The 22,058-nt window shown below is 41.6% G+C and overlaps 1 protein-coding gene across 1 annotated transcript in view; it reads right to left on the bottom strand.

Annotated features, from left to right (window-relative positions):
* Positions 1–22,058, bottom strand: part of KCNH8 (potassium voltage-gated channel subfamily H member 8) — a 479,646-nt gene that overhangs the window by 83,505 nt on the left and 374,083 nt on the right. The window contains exons 9-10 of the mRNA XM_055570028.1: positions 7,426–7,625; positions 6,317–6,566 (exon numbers count right to left, since the gene is read on the bottom strand). Of these exons, the coding sequence (XP_055426003.1) occupies positions 6,317–6,566; positions 7,426–7,625 (450 nt within the window). The remainder of the gene's footprint in view (positions 1–6,316; positions 6,567–7,425; positions 7,626–22,058) is intronic.

Raw genomic sequence — 22,058 nt, 5'->3', positions numbered from 1 at the left:
GGCCATCAAGAGGTTAATTATTAATCATGTCGATTCTAGTACTTTGGACAATAATATAAGCATCACCATCTGCTTTCTAATACACTCAAGTTGTTTTATTTATCTCTGAACACCTCTGCAAGACAGGGGGCGGGTGTGAAGGAGGAGCATCAAGAGGCAAAGACAACTTCTGGGCACTGCGGACAGTGAATGTACTGCACAAAATGTGAAACACGGGTCATAGTTTTAATGCTCCGTGACCGTGTGAAAATCCCATTTTCTCCAGCAAAAAAAGAAAATGAATAAATAAAAACTATGAGCCCTTCCCCTGTGGGGAGAAGGGTCTGACACTAGTCTGTTCACACTCTCTCTCACCCCAGCACCTCTGATATTTGTCTGTAAAACCTCTGCCCATCGGTTTTCAACTGGGAACCAGCTTACCTCCTTGAGTTTGCTGATTAGATAATATTGGGCACTTTCTCTGAATCTCTAAAATCTTGAACTTGATTTGAATCAGTCTAACCTAGCAGGAAGGTGAGCATGATCGTAAGTGCTGGCAAAGAGCTGATTACAGCGTCAGCTTCATTTTAGACAGAGCCATTAATGCACTCGGCGTCCAGAAATCAGAAAGAAAATCCATTCAGTTCTCAGACAAACTTAGGTTAAAAGCTGAGGTCATACGACCAAGTTCACAAAGAACACTGGCCTTGGACTCAAGACTGCAACGCAGGAGTTTCTGCTTTATCTTTGTCCTCAAACATCATCATGCCTGCGCTTTATTTTTTTCCAAATGGTCACTTTGTTCCATTTTGTAGAGAACCAACAACCAACATTTTGCCAGCCAAAACCCACCAAGCAAATAATGTCTTTGGAATGCTGTAGAACAAACTGTCCCAACCATTCTTCATTCAATTAATTTTTAAACTTCTAAATGTTTATTTTTTTATTTGACTGAGAATTTCTGGAAGCAGTTTCTGGCATGCAGCAGGCTTCAATCGCCAACTTATCCATGAATATCTGTATTCATAAGTATTTGTGGCAGACCAAAAACTCAAATTATTGAATTATATCTAGGTATTATCTTTTTAAAACCTTGAAATTGAGCCTATTTGGCAGAAGAAAAAAGACTAAACTCTACATTTATAGACACTGAGAGAATAAACAGCCGCGTGGTGCTGAGGAATCGATTGTCACCAATACTGACTTGGCGATTTCTCTTTTCTTGCATGTTTTGTTAGAAATCTAAATTGCTGCTCAAAGATTCAAAGCTGGGTACTGGTGTAAAATGTAAACATAGCCAGGTTGGACTGAGTACAGCAAATGCTCAAGCTTCGTATGCTGTGCTGCTCAGTCACTCCAGCTCACAACCAGCTCCGTGTGACCCCATGGACTGCAGCCCCCTAGGCTCCTCTGTGCACGGGACCCTCCAGGCAAGAAGGCTGGAGTGGGTTGCCGTGCCCTCCTCTGGGGATCTTCCCCACCCAGGGATCAAACCTGGGTCTCCTGCACTGCAGGCAGATTCTGTACTGCTGAGCCTCTGGGGAAGCCCCGAGTTTTGTACACCTGAGGAGAATTTACTTTGATGCACCAAGCTGCCATGGTGAGAATTCACATTTTCTACTTGTGTTTGGAAAAACTTTAGGGTCACCCTACTCTTGTACCTTGAGTGGCCACAGAATGGTGATTTCAGCCACAAAGGCCCCAGCATCTTGCTAACTTGGCATTCAAGAATTCTGGTTTTTTATTTATTCAGTGAATATTTATAGATCACTGACATGTGTGCCAGGCCTTGTGTGGAGCCCAATTTTCACCCTCACTAATTTTACAACTTTGTGGATTACTCACTTCTCTAGATTTATAGCCTAGATCTAAGTTTCTTAATTACTCTGGGTTTTAGTATCCTTATTTCTAAAAGAAGGGAAGGTTTTTGTGGACCCTTACAGTCTCTGTTGGGGTTTCCCAGGTAGCCCAGTTAGTAAAGAATCCGCCTGCAGTGCAGGAGATCCCGGTTCGATTCCTGGGTCAGGAAGATCTCCTGGAGAAGAGATAGGCTACCCACTCCAGTATTCTTGGGCTTCCTGGTGGCTCAGCTGGTAAAGAATCCACCTGCAGTGCAGGAGACCCCAGTTCGATTCCTGGGTTGGGAAGTTCCCCTGGAGAAGAGATAGGCTACCCTCTCCAGTATTCTTGGGCTTCCCTGGTGGCTCAGCTGGTAAAGAATCCACCTGCAATGCGGGAGACCTGGGTTTGATCCCTGGGTTGGGAAGATCCCCTGAGGGGGACATGGCAACCCACTCCCGTGTTCTTGCCTGGGGAATCCTCATGGACAGTGGAGATTGGTGGGCTGCAGTCCATGGGGTCGCAAAGAGCCAGATGTGACTGAGTGACTAAGCCCAGCACAGCAGCATGGTCTCTATTACTCAGAATTGTTTCTGATATTTACTAATCAGTTATCTTTCCACTGGGGGGAAAAAAAGTTGATGGGAGGCATCTGCAAACTTTCCTGGTTAGAGCCATAACTTATGTTTAATTATAATTAGGCAGACTAATGCCATCTGTGAGCAGTGCATTTACTGGAGCTTTTTGTCTTCTTTTAAATCACAGTGAAGACATTGGTGGGAAAACAGTTACTGGGACATGAAATGAAGGTGCACAGGCAAACAAATTCTATCCCTGTAACAAATCCCTGCCTCTCTGTCAACTGCATCAGATTAAGAAATGCCTTCAAGAATTGACTGGACAATGGAATTGCTTGAATAAATTTTGGCTTGACAGGTGCTTGGTGATAGGTTTCCCTTACGATATTATGTATTAATTCATTTTGCTGGCAGAGTGAACATGTATTAAATAGCTATATTTAAGCAATGTGCTAAAGTTTATCAGAGTCAATATTGATTTATATTGGCCGATAAGATGATATTACCATAGGGAAAGTAAAATAGTTGATCTCCATTGAGATAATGTTAACCACAGAGAGAAAATATTAATAATTTATTATATTTGTTTGGGCTGGGTCCCAATACCACATAGGCATGTTTAGAAGGGCCATGTGGATTTAAATCACTTTTGAGAGGTACAGGGTACCAGCAAAGATATGAAATGTTAAATTTGGGAAGCTCAAGTTATGGAGGAAACCAGGGCCAGGGCACAAGCCAATGGCTTAATCTTTTAGCTGTTAGTATGGGCCACCAGGATTCCCCGGTGGCTCAGACGGTAAAGAGTCTGCCTGCAATGCAGGAGACCTGAGTTCGATCCCTGGGTGGGAGAAGGAAATGGCAACCTATTCTGGTATTCTTGTCTGGAAAATCCCATGGATGGAGGAGCCTGTCAGGTTACAGTCCATGGGGTCACAAAGAGTTGGACACAACTGAGCAACTTCACTTTCACTTTCTTTCGGAAGTTTTTTTTGAAAGAAGAAAATCTGGCGGAATCATGTATTACAAACAATAGTATTTACATAGAAGCTGTCAAATTTGTACTACTGTGACGTAATGTCAGGGATAACGCCCTCATATTCCATTCCTGGAGCAGTTGCTAGTTACCAGATTTAAACATTCACTACAATTATGGAAAAACCCATAATATATACATCTGAAAATGCTGGATCAATTTACTTCTGTGTATATCAAACCATAAGTTGCTAGAAAAATACTAAACCCTGTTATTTTTATTTTGATTAATTAGTTGTTTTACACCGTTGTGCTAGTTTCAGGGACAGCAGAATGAATCAGTCATACGTGTTCGCACATCCACTCGTTTGGATTTCCTTCCCGTGCGCGTCACTGCAGAGCACTGGACAGTCCCCTGAGCGGCACAGCGGGCCCTCATGGTGTCTATTTTATACACGGCAGTGTTCCTGTCACTCTCAGGCTCCCGACTCATCCCTCCTTCCCTTTTCGCCCGGTAACAGTAAGTTTGTTTTCTACGTGGGTGTCTCTGTTTTGTAAATAAGGTCATCTGTACCAGTTGTTTTTTTTTTTTTAAGATTCCACATATAAATGATATCCTATGATATTTATTTCTTTGACTTATTTCACTCAGTATGACGAACTCTGGGTCCGTCCGTGTTGATGCGAACGGCACTAAATGCCCTTTGAAAAGCGGACTGTGTCCACAGGCCACAGAACCCACAGCGGAGCTGCGGAAACCCACAGAAAAATACTTCATACTTGGAGCGAGGTTTTCGAAGCAAATTTTCAAAGGATTCTCACTTTTAATTTGGAATAAAAAGTGATTGAATGACTGGTTTTTAACTTCACCGGGTTGATAAATGGGCAGGAAAGAGTGTTCAATTCTCCTCTTGAAAAACACACATATATAGAATCTCACCCTCACACTGATAACAAGCTGGCCACACCAAGGTCAGCTTGTTGCTATTTTATTTAGTCACCCTTCCATGCCTTTCTATCAAGGAGAAAACCATGGACTCCCCAACAGTCCAGTGGTTGAGGCTCCACCCTGCACGGCAGCAGGTGCCAATTCCATCCCCGGTCAGGGAGTGAAGATCCCACATGCCTTGTGGCCCAAAAGTCAAAACATGAAAGAGAAGCAATATTGTAACAAATTCAATAAAGATTTTTTTAATGGTCCAAATCAAAAAAAAAAAAAAAGGAGAAAAATATAGGGGTGAATCAAGAGTTGAATCCAAACTTTGGAAGGCAAGCCCCAGCTCTCCTCTGATTAAGAGGTCAACGGAAATCATCAGGAAGCAGTGGAAAGCACATCGGTGTTTCTCCCCTAGCTGCCTCCATCTCTGCACCTCTAACTGGGCTCATCACAGAGACCTAAAAGGGCTGCAAGATTGGAACTGGACAGTGGACATGTAACACATCACTCATGTCAAGGAAGCAATCAGTATTCTCTTCCAAAATAGAACCCATCCTGAAGCTTATAGTGAAAATCGACTGACTGCATACTTACAACAGTCATATAGACTAAAGGCATTGTTTAAGACATAGAGAACAGGCTTCTGGACACGGGGAGAGGGGAGAGGGTGAGATGTATGGAGAGAGTAACATGGAAACTTACAACACCATATGTAAAACAGACAGCCAGCGGGAATTTGCTGTATGGCTCAGGAAACTCAAACAGGGGCTCTGTATCAACCTAGAGGGGTGGGATGGGGAGGGAGGTGACAGAGGGGTTCAAGAGGGAGGGGATATATGTATACCTGTGGCTGATTTATGCTGAGGTTTGACAGAAAACAACAAAATTCTGTAAAGCAATTAGCTTTCAATTAAAAGATAAATTAATTTTTTAAAAGGCATTGTTTAGAGGGGTAAAGTACGCTGGATAGAGCGTCTGAAGACCTAGGTTAGCTTTGACCTTGGGAAAAAAAATACCTCTCATCTGCCTCTTTGTGTGAGGAAAATTTAACGAAGGTCACACATGTGAAAATATTTTGTAAAGGGCTAAGATGTCCACAGAATTAGGTTCTTGAAAATGGAAATTAAAAAAAATTTAAAATGCTGCATTAGCCACTTTTAATTAACATAAGTTCTAAATATTGGTGTTCTGCACTGGCGTTCAAAATATATTGTTTACCTGTTTACCTGATTCATTCATAGGCCTTCAAGAAATATGAGTTGAAAAAATAAATGAAAATGATTTTTAAAAGAGGTACACATAAAATTGTATCAATAGATAGGAACTTTTCTACATCAACCCTGCATGTCATCTGCTGTTAGCTGACGTTTACATTTCAATAAACACTGATTTCGCCTTAATAGTTGGAGTCAACTTTGTGATACAGAATCTTCCCAAATTGTCCTGTGAGTTTGAGGGAGGAAAATTAGCCAATCATCACCTTGACAGTATCGCATTAATGATTGCTACGAGGGCTTATGCTCAGTATGCATTCATTTTTGTGTTATTTGTGGCACAGAAAAAACAATTTTCAATGTTCTTCTCTGAATGGATTCTCCACAAAAATGCAGAAACATTCTTAAAACAGGAGCTATTTCACCAAGACGCAGTGTACATCATCATTCATAACCTGGCTTTAGGGATCAAACAGAACTTTGATCAAACAGATCAAACAGAAGTGTTCATTCTCTTGCCATGTTATTGGGAGAAATTAAGTTAACTATTATTTACTCACTAGTAAAATAGGGACAATATTTATTAAAAATGGCTTTTTAGTAAAAGTCAAAACAGGTGTTGCATATAACAGCACAGGGCATAACAGCAAAAGTAATAACTTGCAGATTAAACTCATGTCCTGAATTGACATACTCTTCCCTTGTTTTCCTTCTCTCAGTCACAAGTTCTCCCCCCTTTTCATCTCCTTAATTCATGCTTCAGAGAAGAATTTCATGGAGCTTTCAACAAGACCTACCGAGGATGGCCAGCACCGTGCTGTCTTTAAGAACCTCCATGGAGCCCGAGCACACGAAGTAGATGGCCTGCAAAGCGTCCCCCTGGCGCAGCAGGTACTCCCCGGGGGCGCAGAAGGAGGTTTTGATGTGCAGAGACAGCGACCGCAGGCAGCCCCGGCTGGCGCACTCGAACAGGGACAGCTGCAAGATCTCCTTGTTTAGGTGCATGGTGATGTCGGAGCGGAGCTCGTCTGGGAAGTCCTTCAAAAGCTGCCAGAGAAGATGAAAGAAGGAACCAAGCTGGGGAGCAGTCCTGTGTCGCTGACCGACTGTAGGACCACAGGGACCTTTCCCCACTGTTTGACCAGTCAGAGGACAGAAGAGGAAGCGACATGTACGAATAATCCCGGATTTCTGTGACTGTGACCCGGGCCGTGTGCTCCTGAATCATCAGCTATTAATAAGTCTGGAGAAAGACAATCAATTAATAAAAGACTCTAGAATGAAACACATTGTTCCTTGCGGCCTGCTTCTCACAAAGACACTTGACTCGGGACAGAAGACATGGAGTTTAGGCCCTCTAGAATTTCCTTGGCTGTCCTGATCATCTGAAGAGAGGAAAAACCAAAGAAGCACTTAAAAATATTGATGGCTGGCTTTGTTGGCAGGTTGATGGGATGGCTGCTTGACTTATAGGATACAGACAGTGGTGGTCCAGGGTGTTTCTGGAAGTCCAAACATAACACGTTTACAGAAAAATGCATTTTTTACTTTGTTGGATCTAAAGGTAAACTTTAGCTTGATTAATGTAATAGCCCATGATTATACCATTCAACTGTCGTAACCATTGGTTCCTTCAAACAGGGTCATCTCACATGAAAATATGTCTACCTGACTGACCGAAGTAGCAAGCTACTGTGAAACACTGGCCAGTCCACAGTGACATCATGGAAACGTAAGCAAGACCAGACAAAAGAACCCCTGCGGGGGTCATGAGAAGCTAAACGCAAAGAGATAAAGAAGTTGGTAGGTGTGTGCTTCACTTCTTAGACCTGCACTAAAGCGCTTGCTTTTACCTTAGAATATGTGCTTTCTGCCTGAAAATGTCAACAGGAGAAATTCACATTACCTCATTGGAATCTATTCCATTGTTGACTGACCAGGTTGTCTGGAAATACTCCAGCATCCTCTGCTTGAGCTGCTGGGGCAGGTGATGGACACGGATGAAGTCCTTCAGATCCTTGGTTCTGGTGTGATAGAGGGACCACCTGGAGTACATCCTCTGGATGATCGCCGTCACGTTTCCGAACACCAGGGCGTGCATCAAGGCTGAGGAGACAACGCCACACGTCACGGGGGCGGGGGCCTCCTCACCTACAAGCCTGCAGGCTGTGGATCGGGGTCAGTGGCGCACGCCTGCGTGGTCACTGCATCACAGCCACTTTTCTAAGTGAAAATCATGGAATTTTATTCAGATAAAGGCTGTAAGTTGAAGCCGATTTAGCTAGATAAGATATCTATATTTTATAATGAGCTTGCTTTTCAGCACATTGACCCTGTATGCTTGATATCATATTCCTTGACTTGCCAATTTTCGAAGAGACAAGAAACTATGATTTAAAACATTTTAATCTATGAGCAAAGGGTACTTCAAGCTTTGTCTGCTCATACGTGGTGAAGGGGAGAGACTTGTTTATAAAATGGATTCTAGCGCAGCATGCAGGTATCATGACTTCCCTGATACAGTAAGTTAACTGAGACAGTTAACCCATTTAGTGGTTACACTTAGTACATTGAATGGAATATCACTTCTCCTTCTTAAATATCTTGTAATTTACTTAATTAAGTTCATGAATCATGATTCACATTGAATAAATTATTTTAAAAGGATGTCAGTGATCTTAGATGCTGATAATAGAATTAATTTAAATATATATATATTTTTTCTTTTTGGCCTCACCACACAGCTTATGGGATCTGAGTTCCCCCTACCAGGGACTGAACCTGTGCCCCCTCCAGGGGAAGCACAGACTTAACCACTGGACTCCAGGGAAGTCCCAGGAGAAGTTATCATTGAAAGAAACCTGGACTATAGTAGTTACTCACCAAATATTAGCCAAGTAAATTAATTAACCCACTCTAATGATCATGTTTCTACCTACATTAGAAGACTATCCACAAGCCTTCATTCAGCCATAAACGTGTCTGACCCTATATACACAGCTCTGAGAGATGAGGGAGTCCCACACGCCGAGAGTGTGTTACACACCGAGAGAGTCCCACGCGCCGAGAGCGTGTGCACGTCCAGTTAGACGGTGGCACGTTATTCTGACACAGGCATTTCGCTGCAGCCACTTTGCCGCAGGATGCATCCCGATTTAGTCATTTCGATTCCATGTGGCTTGATCAGAATAAAAATATCTTTTGAAAAACACTCAATAATATGAAAAACAGACCCCCTTTGACCCACACTTAATTTGCTGGCTACCATTCCAGTTATGACAAAAACTTTTATTTTGTACTCTATTCAACATCTGTGTTATTCTAAGAGTTGGGTATAGTCGGGTAGAGTTGCGTGTGTGCTAAGTTGCTTTAGTCGTGTCTGACTCTGTGTGACCTTATGGACTGGAGCCCACCAGGCTCCTCTGTCCACAGGATTCTCCAGGCAAGAATACTGGAGTGGGTTGCCATGCCCTCCTTCAGAGGATCTTCCAGACCCAGGGATCGAACTCACGCCTCTCATGTCTCCTGCAGGGGCAGCCAGTTCTTTTCTGCTAGCAGCGACTGGGAAGCCCATAGTTATGTAGGTATGATGAAACTGTTTTAATAATTTCATAGAATAAGCTATCAAGTCAGGGCCTTATAGTTTTATTACAATAACAATTACATTTCAAAAGTAAGTCTATTAAAAAAAAAAAACTGGGTTAACCTTTATGAGAATATTAGTCTCTTCCCCAAAGCCATCATTTGAAATTAGTTTTAGGATATTAAATGTGACACATTTATATTAATAAAGACTCCAAAAAAGATGTTAGAAATGTAATTGAGGATTTCCTAGCCAATCTGAACCCCAGCTCTTTAGTTGCTTTAAGAGCGATAGATATTAGAAATTTTGAGACCATTCAAGGAACAAAGAATCAACAGAGAAAACCAGGAGCTGTGTGTCGAGCCCTTGCTGCCCTTCTGAGAAGAGCCAGATGGTCCATGAATATGTGACTCCCATTTCGATGAGGTTTCTTGGTCAGATAGTATTTTTTTTTTAATTGGTGTATACTTGCTTTATAAGGTTGCATTAGTTTCTACTGTACAGCAAAGCAAATCAGCTATATGTGCACATCTCTCTCCTCTTTTTTGTATTTCCTTCCCATTTAGGTCACCACCGAGCACTGAGCAGAGTCTCCTGGGCTACAGTTTCTTAGGAGTTATCTGTTTTATGCATAGCAGTGTATATATGTCAATCCCAACCTCTCAATTCATCCCCCACCCCGGGGTCCATACATTCGTTCTCTGTGTGTCTCTATTTGTGCTTTGCAAACATAGGTTCATCAGGACCTAATGTTTCTAGAGTCCACATGTATGCATTAATATATGGTATTTGTTTTTTTCTTTCTGACTCACTTTATCTCTACCTCCTCGCTGAGACTTGCCCTCCGTAAAGCACCAACAGAGTGTAATGAGAGATCAGGCTTTGTTGACCAGAATTCCAGAGAGGATGGGGCCTGGGGATGGGATTTGTCTTACAGAAGAAGTAGAGTGTGCAGATGGACTCAACTTCCCAGGAGCTGCACGCTCTGGGGCGGGATCAGGAATCTCAAAGTCAGAAAAGATGTGAGGATTTGGCCCTAAACAGTAGCTGTTGGTCTAACAGTGGGAATGGCCGAGTGGCTCCACCAGGAGGGAGCCCGAGAAGGCCTGGGACCCACCTGGGTTTGTGGAACTGGGAGAAAGAATGAGGTGTGCCCACGTTTCAGCATCAATCCCTGTGGGATCGGCCAGGAGGTAAGATGCTCAGGGAAGGGAGCAGCTTCCCACTCCAGTATTCTTGCCTGGAGAATCCTGTGGACAGAGGAGCCTGGTGGGCTCCGGTCCGTGGGGTCACAAAGAGTCAGACATGACTGAGCAGTTAAGCACACAAGAAGCTCAGGGGTTGGGAGAAATCACTAACTTCAGCAGGTTTTAGTTAAAAAAAAAAAGACTAAAAATGTCTATTTTGTCTGTTAAGACCTGTCAAAACATTTCTGTGCCAAAATCCCAATTTCTAAGGAATTATGTTAAAGATTTCTTAGCATCAAAATCGATAAATTAGTGCAAATGTGTCAACCTGTTATTGTATCCATCCTTCTGAATATTTCAAGATAGCCCCAACTCGAATTCTTTCTTGCCCCTACATTTATCAGAAATTAACCTCTGTCATACTAACTTCCAGCTAATCTAACACTGGACTTAAAACTCTTTATCAGGTTAAACATTACCATTTCTCTATGGAAAATATGGCCAAGATGCTAATAAAGTCAACCCATATTAACAAGAAAGGTCTCAATATTTTGAAGAAGTTACTAGAATAGAGTTAAACTTAAGGTCTATACACAGGAGGCAATATAATGTTGCAGAGGAAATATGGACTTTGGAATCAGACCCCACTGGATTTAAATCCTGGTTATACCACCTTCTAATTTTGTAAATCAGACAAGATATATAATTCCCTTGCATGGTTTTTTTATATGTAAAATGGGCATAATTGTACCTTATTGACAGGATTATTCCTATCAATAAGGATTTAAAGTGTTAATATATGTTTTTAAAAAGTGCCTGATGTGTGTGAAAAACAGTGGGTGCTCAAATTTATGTTAAATTTTCCATCAAAGTAAAAAGTGCTATGCATTTTCAGGTTGCTCAGTGGTATACAATTGTGGGGAGAAACCCAGATTTAAGGTTTTCCAGCAACCTGTCAAATAATTAAGAATGGTGGTTTGTGTAAATAACTTCTTGATGGAAGAAATTCAAGAAATATTTAAGAAACGCCTGCCACATGCCAGCATGCATAGGTGTATATTCTTTCTAAATGTTCAAAGATGAAATGTCTCTCAAAGGATTAAAACTATCCCAAGAAAAACACATATCGCTTAACAACTAAATGTTGAATGGTTATTTGTAGGTCATAAAGAGAGGTCCATTCTGATGCTTAAATATTTTATCTGCAAGAGGAGATCTCTATTTATGATAAACACTCAGCAAAGGAAAGAACTGATTCTGCTCCAAGTCCAAGGAGTTAAACATCAATTTCAGGCCGTGTTAATACATTTACGTGACTTCGCTGATGTCGCAGATGGTAAAGCGTCTGACTATGATGTAGGAGACCCAGGTTCAATCCCTGGGTTGGGCTCAGTGTTTGGAAGCCCCACCACCTGTAAAAGTATGTAGTAATAGTCTTTTATGGCAATTAAACTGAGTATGGAGGACAATTTTATTTCATTTATTAATACTACTTTCCTTATTATGTGTGCGATTTTTACCTTTGCTTTGCTTAATTATAATGGGTGTAAAGCACTTAAAGTAAGAGAAGTAATATGTTCAGATCATTTAGCATCCTAATTGTACATTATCAATAAAATGAATTACTGGGTTAATTGTAGTATTCACAAGTGTTGTTGGAAAGTAACTAGTATATGTCTGAGTCATAATTTCAAAGTCTCATTTTAGCATAGGAAGTGAATAAGTAAAAGTCACTCAGTCGTGTACGACTCTTTGTGACCCCATGGACTATACTGCCCATGGGATTCTCCAGGCCGGAACACTGGAGTGGGTAGCCTTTCCCTTCTCCAGGGGATCTTCCCAACCCAGGGATCGAACCCAGGTCTCCTGCATTGCAGCGGATTCTTCACCAGCTGAGCCACAGGGGAAGCCCAGTATATGTCTGAGTCATCATAATTTCAAAGCCTCATTTTAGCATAGGAAAATACTTCTAATTTAAGTAGTTAAAAAAATAAAACCTAGCTCTCATAGTCTCTCAGTTTCCAAAGCTATTGCTTCTCTGCCCTGGGTGATCGTTTTCACCCTGGTGAAGTGTGTGTAACTGTCAGGCCAGATCACTCTATCTGCTATCAAACTTTGACAGAAGAACTTCTATATCCAGGTCAGTCTGGAAATTATCCTTTGCTTTTCCTTTTATTCCCAGCAAATTTGATGTGTATCATTCTTAAAGTAGCATGCTAGGCCTGCTGCTGAGTGTGTGGGAGGCTCTTTTGCATTGTGTAGGAGTTTTGTATAGAACATATTTTGTAAAATATCATCATAATATCAGGTCTTTGGAGGACATTCAACAATCGGGATCCGAGAAGAAAATAAACAGACCTCGAGTGAAAACGCGTTCTTACAGGCTGCCTGGCTTTCTCTTTCCTTTTTTATCTTTCCTTTCCCTTTCCCCTTTCTTCCCCGCTCCCTCCTCTCCCCCTCCTCTCTCTCCCTTTCTCTCCACCACTTCTCTTTCTGGATTTGGAGAAACCTTGCTATCCTGAGATACAACATCAATTCTGGTTCCTTTAGTCAACTACTTTGGAGTGAGTCCACAGTGGGACGAGGCTCTCCTGGTCATAAGCAAACTAGAGTTCAGGCTCTGGGGTATTTCAGCTGCCCTGCTCCTACCTCTTGGCTACTTATTGCCCTGGAATTTTCCAGTCCTTGCTATAAGTACACGGTTTGTGGGCGGCAGTTGGCGGAGAAATCAGAAAGTGAGATCAACTTTCTAAATGATGAACTGAAATGGCAGTGTAAAGGTACCTTAAAAACAGCAAACTTCTGGGCCTAATAAAACCACATCAGGGTAGTAAATATAGGCTAAGAGGACCCAAGAATGCCTTGGCTGTTGAGTTTAACTCCACATTTTCCATGACAACGATGCCATATTTGAACTAGACATGTTCTTAGAGAGGAGTCCTCTTCATTAGGAAGCTTTGTCTAACCTCCAAGGCTGAGCTAATGGTCCCAATACTTTTGGCTCACTCACTAGGGTACCGTTAAGTCGCCACTAATAAGCAGAAGAACTTTAAAAGACACGGCAAAATGTTCTCAAGATATTCTGTTTGGTGACAAAAATGGTATGTGAAATTGATATAAATCTTTCAGAAGATAGGGATGCAAATGTATAAAAAGACTATAAAGAATATCTTTTTGGAGATGGGATTATATGTACTTTTACTTTTTATGTGGATTTTTCCGGTTCTTTCGAAATGTGCATTATGAAGCTAAAATGGAAAAATAAAGAACATCATCTGCCTAAGTACCTATTTCCATTACTCCGCTGTGAACTCCTCGAAGGAAAGCATCCTAGCTTAGTCATCTTTGTTTCCCCAGCATCTAGCACAGTGCCTAGAATACTTTAAGTGTGTCATAAATATTTATGGAACTGAAATGAACCTCTGGCACTTTGATACTTTCTTTAAAAAGTTTTATAATCACACCAACGTAGCTGAGAAAATTTATGAATGGTTTGGTCCCAAGCCTGTCCCAACATCCTGATCCCAATCCCCAAAGGCAGTCTTTCCAAATTGCTTCTTTTAGGTCTTGTAATTATCACGCATATTGTAGATCACCTCCACTGATTGACTCACCATATTAAGACAAAACCTAAAAAGCGACTTGACATGAAAGCCACCGATGTCAGCTCAGCGCTATCCCCGTTCTCGTCCCACCCTGGATACTCACATTATCACTTTTAGGTCATCTATTATACTTGTACAGGATAAAATTCATACCAAAGACCCACAATGGAGAAATCACACACATGCTAAACGCAGAGCTCACTGAGATTTCTCAGAATGAACAGACCTATGGGATCCCCTCAGATGAACAGATGGTGTATTATCAGCATTCCAGACTCCCTGGAGTTCGTCTCATAATCACTAGCCCGCACCCTCACCAAGGTAACCACGGTTATAAATCATACTGCAATCAATAAGTTTTGCCTCCTCTTTAACTTTCCTTAAGCAAAGTCCTACCATAACCACTTACCTGTGTCTGTCTGCTCTGGTCAGCATGCATTCATAAGGTTTATCCCTGTGGTCACACGACATAGCAGTCCATTCATTCTCATCACGGTACAGTATGAACAATCATTTCACAATTTACATACTTATTCTCCTATTAATGAGCATTTCCACTTTGCAATTTTTTCAGTAATGCTTCTATATGTATGTCTATGATGTGTCTACATGTGATTTTCTGCTGGATATACCTTCACAAATGGAATTGTTGAGCCACAGAAAATAGGTATGTTCAGACTTGGCAAATGCTGACGACTCCTGTACCAACTGACCCACTTTAGAGGAGAAGTCAAGATGCTCCATATCCTCTCAAACTCTTAGGGCGGTCAGTGTTTTCAAGTACACCTTTCTGGTGAATGTAAATGCTATCTAATTTTGATCTTAATTTGTATATCCTAGATGAATGAAGCCGGGCAACTTTTTTGTATGTTTATTGTTTATTCTGGTATGGAAATCTATGTTTCAAGTGCTTAAAAATCTTTAACACATTTTTTATTGTCTGATCTTATTGATTTGTAAGAGTTCTTTATATATAATAGATGAGTCTTTCATCAGATACATGTTTGTTTTTGCAAATAACTTCTATCCTGTGGTTTGCCTCTTCACATTCTAAATAATATCTTTTGATAATTAGAAAAGGCTTCCCTTGTGGCTCAGCTGGTAAAGAATCCACTTGCAATGTGGGAGACCTGGGTTTGATCCCTGGGTTGGGAAGACCCCATGGAGAAGGGAAAGGCTGCCCACTCCAGTGTTCCGGCCTGGAGAAGTCCATGGCCTGTATAGTCCATACCATCACAAAGAGTAGGACGCGACTGAGAGACTGTCACTTGATAAATAGAAGCTCTGAAATTCAATTTATCACACTTACTCTTGTGGATATGGCTTTTTGTGTCATGCTTAAGAAATCTTTGCCAAACCCAAGGTCATGAAAATACTCTCCTATGCTATCTTTTGGAAATGAATTGTCCAAGGAGACACATGACAAAGCAAAAGCACAAGGGAAACCCCTTTATTGAGAAAGGGTGCCCATCTGGAGAGCAGCAGGGTCTTTAATCTAACATCTGATGTCAGGGGACACAGCCGAGAGGAGCTACCCCATGCCCGAGGTCAGGAGCTGCAACCAAGATGAGCTACCCCATGCCTGAGGTTAGGGGCGGCGGCCAGGAGGAGCAACCCCAGGTCCAAGGAGTGGCAGCTGCAGCGGCAGGAGAGCCGAGAGGAGCTACTCCACGTTCAAGGTCAGGAGGGGTGACCTCATTCAAGGTAAGGAGCAGCGGCTGCGCTTTGCTGGAGCAGCCGTGAAGAGATACCCCACGTCCAAGGTAAGAGAAACCCAAGTAAGATGGTAGGTGTTGCGAGAGGGCATCAGAGGGCAGACACACTGAAACCATAATTACAGAAAACTAGTCAATCTAATCACATGGACCACAGCCTTGTCTAACTCAATGAAACTAAGCCATGCCATGTGGGGCCACCCAACATGGTCAGGTCTTGGTGGAGAGGTCTGACAGAATGTGGTCCACTGGAGAAGGGAATGGCAAACCACTTCAGTATTCTTGCCTTAACAGAATGAAAAGGCAAAATGATAGGACACTGAAAGATGAACTCCCCAGGTCAGTAGGTGCCCAATATGTTACAGGAGATCAGTAGAGAAATAACTCCAGAAAGAATGAAGGGATGGAGCCAAAGCAAAAACAATACCCAGTTGTGGATGGGAATGGTGATAGAAGCAAGGTCTGATGCTGTAAAGAGCAATATTGCATAGGAACCTGGAATGTTAGGTCCATGAATCAAGGCAAATTGGAAGTGGTCAAACAGGAGATGGCAAGAGTGAACGTTGGCATTCTAGGAATCAGCAAACTAAAATGGACTGGAATGGGTGAATTTAACTCAGATGACCATTATATCTACTACTGCGGGCAGGAATCCCTCAGAAGAAATGGAGTAGCCATCATGGTCAACAAAAGAGTCCAAAATGCAGTACTTGGATGCGATCTCAAAAACGACAGAATGATCTCTGTTCTTTTTCAAGGCAAACCATTCAATATCATGGTGATCCAAGCCTCTGCCCTAACGAGTAATGCTGAAGAAGCTGAAGTTGAACAGTTTTATGAAGACCTACAAGACCTTTTAGAAATAACACCCAAAAAAGATGTCCTTTTCAATATAGGGGACTGGAATGCAAAAGTAGGAAGTCAAGAAACACCTGGGGTAACAGGCAAATTTGGCCTTGGAGTACAGAATGAAGCAGGGCAAAGGCTAATGGAGTTTTGCCAAGAGAACACACTAGTCATAGCAAACACCCTCTTCCAACAACACAAGAGAAGACTCTACACATGGACATCACCAGATGGTCAATACCGAAATCAGATTGATTTTATTATTTGCAGCCAAAAATGGAGAAGCTCTATATAGTCAACAAAAACAAGACCAGGAGCTGACTGTGGCTCAGATCGTGAACTCCTTATTGCCAAATTCAGACTTAAATTGAAGAAAGTAGGGAAAACCACTAGACCATTCAGGTATGACCTCAATCAAATCCCTTATGATTATACAGTGGAAGTGAGAAATAGATTTAAGGGACTAGATCTGATAGACAGAGTGCCTGATGAACTATGGACGGAGGTTCATGACATTGTACAGGAGACAGGGATCAAGACCATCGCATGGAAAAGAAATGCAAAAAAGCAAAATGGCTGTCTGGGGAGGCCTTACAAATAGCTGTGAAAGAAGAGAAGTGAAAAGCAAAGGAGAAAAGGAAAGATATAAGCATCTGAATGCAGAGTTCCAAAGAATAGCAAGGAGAGGTAAGAGCCTTCCTCAGTGATCAATGCAAAGAAATAGAGGAAAACAACAGAATGGGAAAGACAAGAGATCTCTTCAAGAAAATTAGAGATAGCAAGGGAACATTTCATGCAAAGATGGGCTCGATAAAGGACAGAAATGATATGGACCTAACAGAAGCACAAGATACTATGAAGAGGTGGCAAGAATACACAGAAGAACTGTACAAAAGAGATCTTCATGACACAGATAATCATGATGGTGTGATCACTCACCTAGAGCTAGACATCCTGGAATGTGAAGTCAAGTGGGCCTTAGAAAGCATCACTACGAACAAAGCTAGTGGAGGTGATGGAATTCCAGCTGAGCTATTCCAAATCCTGAAAGATGATGCTGGGAAAGGGCTGCATTCAATATGCCAACAAATTTGGAAAACTGAGCAGTGGCCACAGGACTGGAAAAGGGCAGTTTTCATTCCAATCCCAAAGAAAGGCAATGCCAAAGAATGCTCAAACTACGGCACAATTGCACTCATCTCACATGCTAGTAAAGTAATGCTCAAAATTCTCCAAGCCAGTCTTCACCAATACGTGAACCATGAACTTCCAGATGTTCAAGCTGGTTTTAGAAAAGACAAAGGAACCAGAGCTCAAATTGCCAACATCCGCCAGATCATCGAAAAAGCAAGAGAGTTCCAGAAAAGCATCAATTTCTACTTTATTGACTATGCCAAAGCCTTTGACTGTGTGGGTCACAATAAACTCTGGAAAATTCTGAAAGAGATGGGAATACCAGACTACCTGACCTGTCTCTTGAGAAACCTATATTCAGGTCAGGAAGTAACAGTTCAAACTAGACATGGAACAACAGACTGGTTCCAAATAGGAAAAGGAATCCGTCAAGGCTGTATATTGTCACCCTGCTTATTTAACTTCTATGCAGACTACATCATGAGAAATGCTGGGCTGGGAGAAGCACAAGCTGGAGTCAAGATTGCCAGGAAAAATATCAATAACCTCAGATATGCAGATGATACCACCCTTATGGCAGAAAGTGAAGAGGAACTAAAGAGCCTCTTGATGAAAGTAAAAGTGGAGAGTGAAAAAGTTGGCTTAAAGCTCAACATTCAGAAAACGAAGATCATGGCATCCGGTCCCATCACTTCATGGCAAATAGATGGGGAAACATCGAAAACAGTGTCAGACTTTATTTTTTTGGGCTCCAAAATCACTGCAGATGGTGATTGCAGCCAAGAAATTAAAAGACCCTTGCTCCTTGGAAGGAAAGTTATGACCAACCTAGATGGCATATTCAAAAGCAGAGACATTACTTTGCCAACAAAGGTCCATCTAGTCAAGGCTATGGTTTTTCCAGTGGTCATGTATGGATGTGAGACTTGGACTGTGAAGAAAGCTGAGCACCAAAGAATTGATGCTTTTGAACTGTGGTGTTGGAGAAGACTCTTGAGAGTCCCTTGGACTGCAAGGAGGTCCAACCAGTCCATTCTATAGGAGATCAGCCCTGGGATTTCTTTGGAAGGACTGATGCTGAAGCTGAAACTCCAATACTTTGGCCACCTGATGCGAACAGTTGACTCATTAGAAAAGACTCTGATGCTGGTAGGGATTGGGGGGCAGGAGGAGAAGGGAACGACAGAGGATGAGATGGCTGGATGGCATCACCGACTCGATGCACATGAGTTTGGGTGAACTCCGGGAGTTGGTGATGGACAGGGAGGCCTAGGATGCTGCGATTCCTGGGGTGTCAAAAAGTCGGACAAGACTCAGGGACTAAATGGAACTGATGTTATCTTTTAGAAGTTTTATTGTTTTCCCTTTACCATTGAATGAAAATCCATCTGGAATTAATTTCAACTTAGTGTTAAGATGGTCAAGTTTGTTTTCAACATGTAGAAATAAGATCTACAGAAGGCCAACAAACATGTGAAAAGATGCTCAACATCACTGATTATTAGAGAAATGCATATTAAAACCACAGTGAAGCAGCACCGTGCACTGTCAGAATGGCCGTCATCAAAAAATCTACAGACAATGAATGCCGGAGAGGGTATGGAGAAAATGGAACCTTTTTGCATTGTTGGTGGGAATGTAAATTGATGCAGGCACTCTGAAGACTAGTATGGAAGTTTTTAAAAAAAGTGAAAATAGAGCTACCATGGACTTAGCAATCCCTGCACTCCTGGGCATATGCCTGGAGGAAACTATAATTTCAAAAGATATAGGTACTCTAATGTTCATTGTGGAACTATTTACAACAGCCACAACAAGGAAGCAACCTAAATGTCTATCAGCGGAGGAATGGATAAAGAAGATGTGGTACACATATACAGTGGAATGCTGCTGCTGCTGCTGCTAAGTCGCTTCAGTCGTGTCCGAGTCTGTGCGACCCCATAGACGGCAGCCCACCAGGCTCCCCCGTCCCTGGGATTCTCCAGGCAAGAACACTGGAATGGGGTGCCATTTCCTTCTTCAATGAATGAAAGTGAAAAGTGAAAGTGAAGTTGCTCAGTCGTGTCTGAGTCTTAGCGACCCCATGGACTGCAGCCCACCAGGCTCCTCCGTCCATGGGGTTTTCCAGGCAAGAGTACTGGAGTGGGGTGCCATTGCCTTTTCTGACAGTGGAATACTGCTCAGCCCCAAAAAGGAATGAAATTGTGCCATTTGCAGAGATGTGGATAAACCTAGAGACTGTTACACAGAGTGAAGTGAGTCAGAAAGAGAAAGACAAATATTGCACATCAACACATACATGTTGAATATAGAAAAATGGTCTGGATGAACTTACTTGCAAAGCAGAAATAGAGACACATATGTGGACAACAAACATATGAAGAAAGGAAGGGGAAGAAGGTGGGAGGAATCGGGAGATGGGGATTGATACATATATGCACACTATTGGTACTATGTATAAAATAGATAACCAATGAGAACCGACTCAGGGGACTCCACCCAGTGCCTTCTGGTGATCTAAATGGGAGGGAAATTAAAAACTGAAGGGATATATGTACAGAGAGCTGATTCCCTTTGCTGTGCAGCAGAAACTAACCCAACATGGCAATGCAGCTGTGCCAACACAGATTCATTTTAAAAGTATCCTCATTTCTCCCTTGTGTTACAGAGTCACGAGAGTCATAAATAAAGCGGCTGTATGTTTATGGGCAGGTTTTTGCACTCTCTTCTTTTCCATTAGCTCAGTTAGCTCTCCCCAAGGCAACACCAGACTTGAACTATTGTGACCGTTGCACAGCATGATATTTGCAGCATAAATCTCCCAATTCTGTTCTTTATGAAGCTTTACAATACAATCTTCTTCTTTACTGCTTAATTCTTTTTAATTTTGCATTTCCCTTGATTTTTAGAAACAGCTTGTCAGTTTTCAAACAGGCTCACACAGACAGACAAACACACATTTACTGGGTTTTTAAAATTGAGATTGCATTGACTCTTAAGGTTAATTTGAATAAAATTGGTATGTTTACCATGAAAGTGAAAGTGTTAGTGCTCAGTCGTGTCCGACTCTTTGCCACCCCATGGACTATACAGCCCATGGGTTTCTCCAGGCCAGAATACTGCAGTGGGTAGCCTTTCCCTTCTCCAGGGGATCTTCCCACCCCATGGATCGAACCCACGTCTCTGGCATTGCAGGCGGATTCTTTACCAGCTGAGCCAGCAGGGAAGCCCAAGAATACTGGAGTGGGTAGCCTATCCCTTCTCTAGGGGACCTTCCCTACCCAGGAATCGAATCGGGGTCTCCTGCATTGCAGGTGAATTCTTTACCAGCTGAACTACAGGAAAGCCCAATGCAGGCATATCCTTCCACTATTTTAAACTACTGGTAAATTTTTCAATATTTTGTAGTTTTCTATGTAATAATATTGCATATTTTAAATATATGTTCCTGTGTATTTTGATGTTTCATAATTCTATTCTATATTTCATTGTGCTGTTGTTTATTACTAATATAGAATATAATTGATTCTTTTGCATATTGACTTTATATCCAACAGCCTTCCTAAATTTACTTATTAATTCTAAGAGTTGTTGAAGCTTTTAGGGTTCCTTCTTGTTTTGGGTCTTCTCAAAATTTACATAGACTTGTCTAGGTATGGATTTTTTTTTATTATTTTTGCTTCTCTTCAATAGCTTAAAATATTCTTCCCATAAATCAGTGATACGTACACTCTCTAATTACAGATGCCATGTAGAATCTTTTTTTTCTCTCTTCTCACTCAGCTTCTGAGAGCCTCTGCCCTAGATAATTATCTGGGGTTTTGACACCCACCTGCAGCATTTAATACCACTCCTGCCTGCTTTTGTAGTAAATATGGTGTCCCTGCCATTAGGAATTTCATAAGCCTGTGTGGGGATCCCTAATGAGATATCTTGGCATTGATTCCATGGTAATGCATACTTTAAATTAAAAAATAAACTATTTGTACATAATTATAGAAATTCAATGAATAAAATAAATTTGCAGTATATAATGAAATGTATATCTTACAAAAAGTTTGCTAGGTTTTAGTGAATCCTGGCATTTAAATTCAATAAACCTCTGTTGCCTTATATCTAAATTAGGGTGCTAATAACCTCTATTTCATAGTGTTACAAGAATTAAATGAACAAAGTATTCAATATTGTGAGCTCTTAGGATTAGTTCTCAAAATTATGGCAGCAATTAGTTAACCAGGAAATATTGAAATGAAGGCATCACTTCTCTTAGCCCAGGGTAATTGTCACAATTACACAGCTATTTCCCACAGACATAAATTTGCGAAGTTTATTTAATAAATTCAAGTTCCCTAGATGCCATTTGCCATTCAAAACCAGTGGCTTCCTAAGTTCCGCTAAGTTACCCAAATGCTTTAAAGCCATTTACAAATGAGTACTGGTTTTGCACCTGGATCATTTGCTCAATAAAC

The sequence above is a fragment of the Bubalus kerabau genome, chromosome 2 (genome assembly GCF_029407905.1).
Source record: "Bubalus kerabau isolate K-KA32 ecotype Philippines breed swamp buffalo chromosome 2, PCC_UOA_SB_1v2, whole genome shotgun sequence".
Taxonomy (NCBI): Eukaryota; Metazoa; Chordata; class Mammalia; order Artiodactyla; family Bovidae; genus Bubalus; species Bubalus kerabau.
This window is presented reverse-complemented; position numbering and strand designations above follow the sequence as displayed.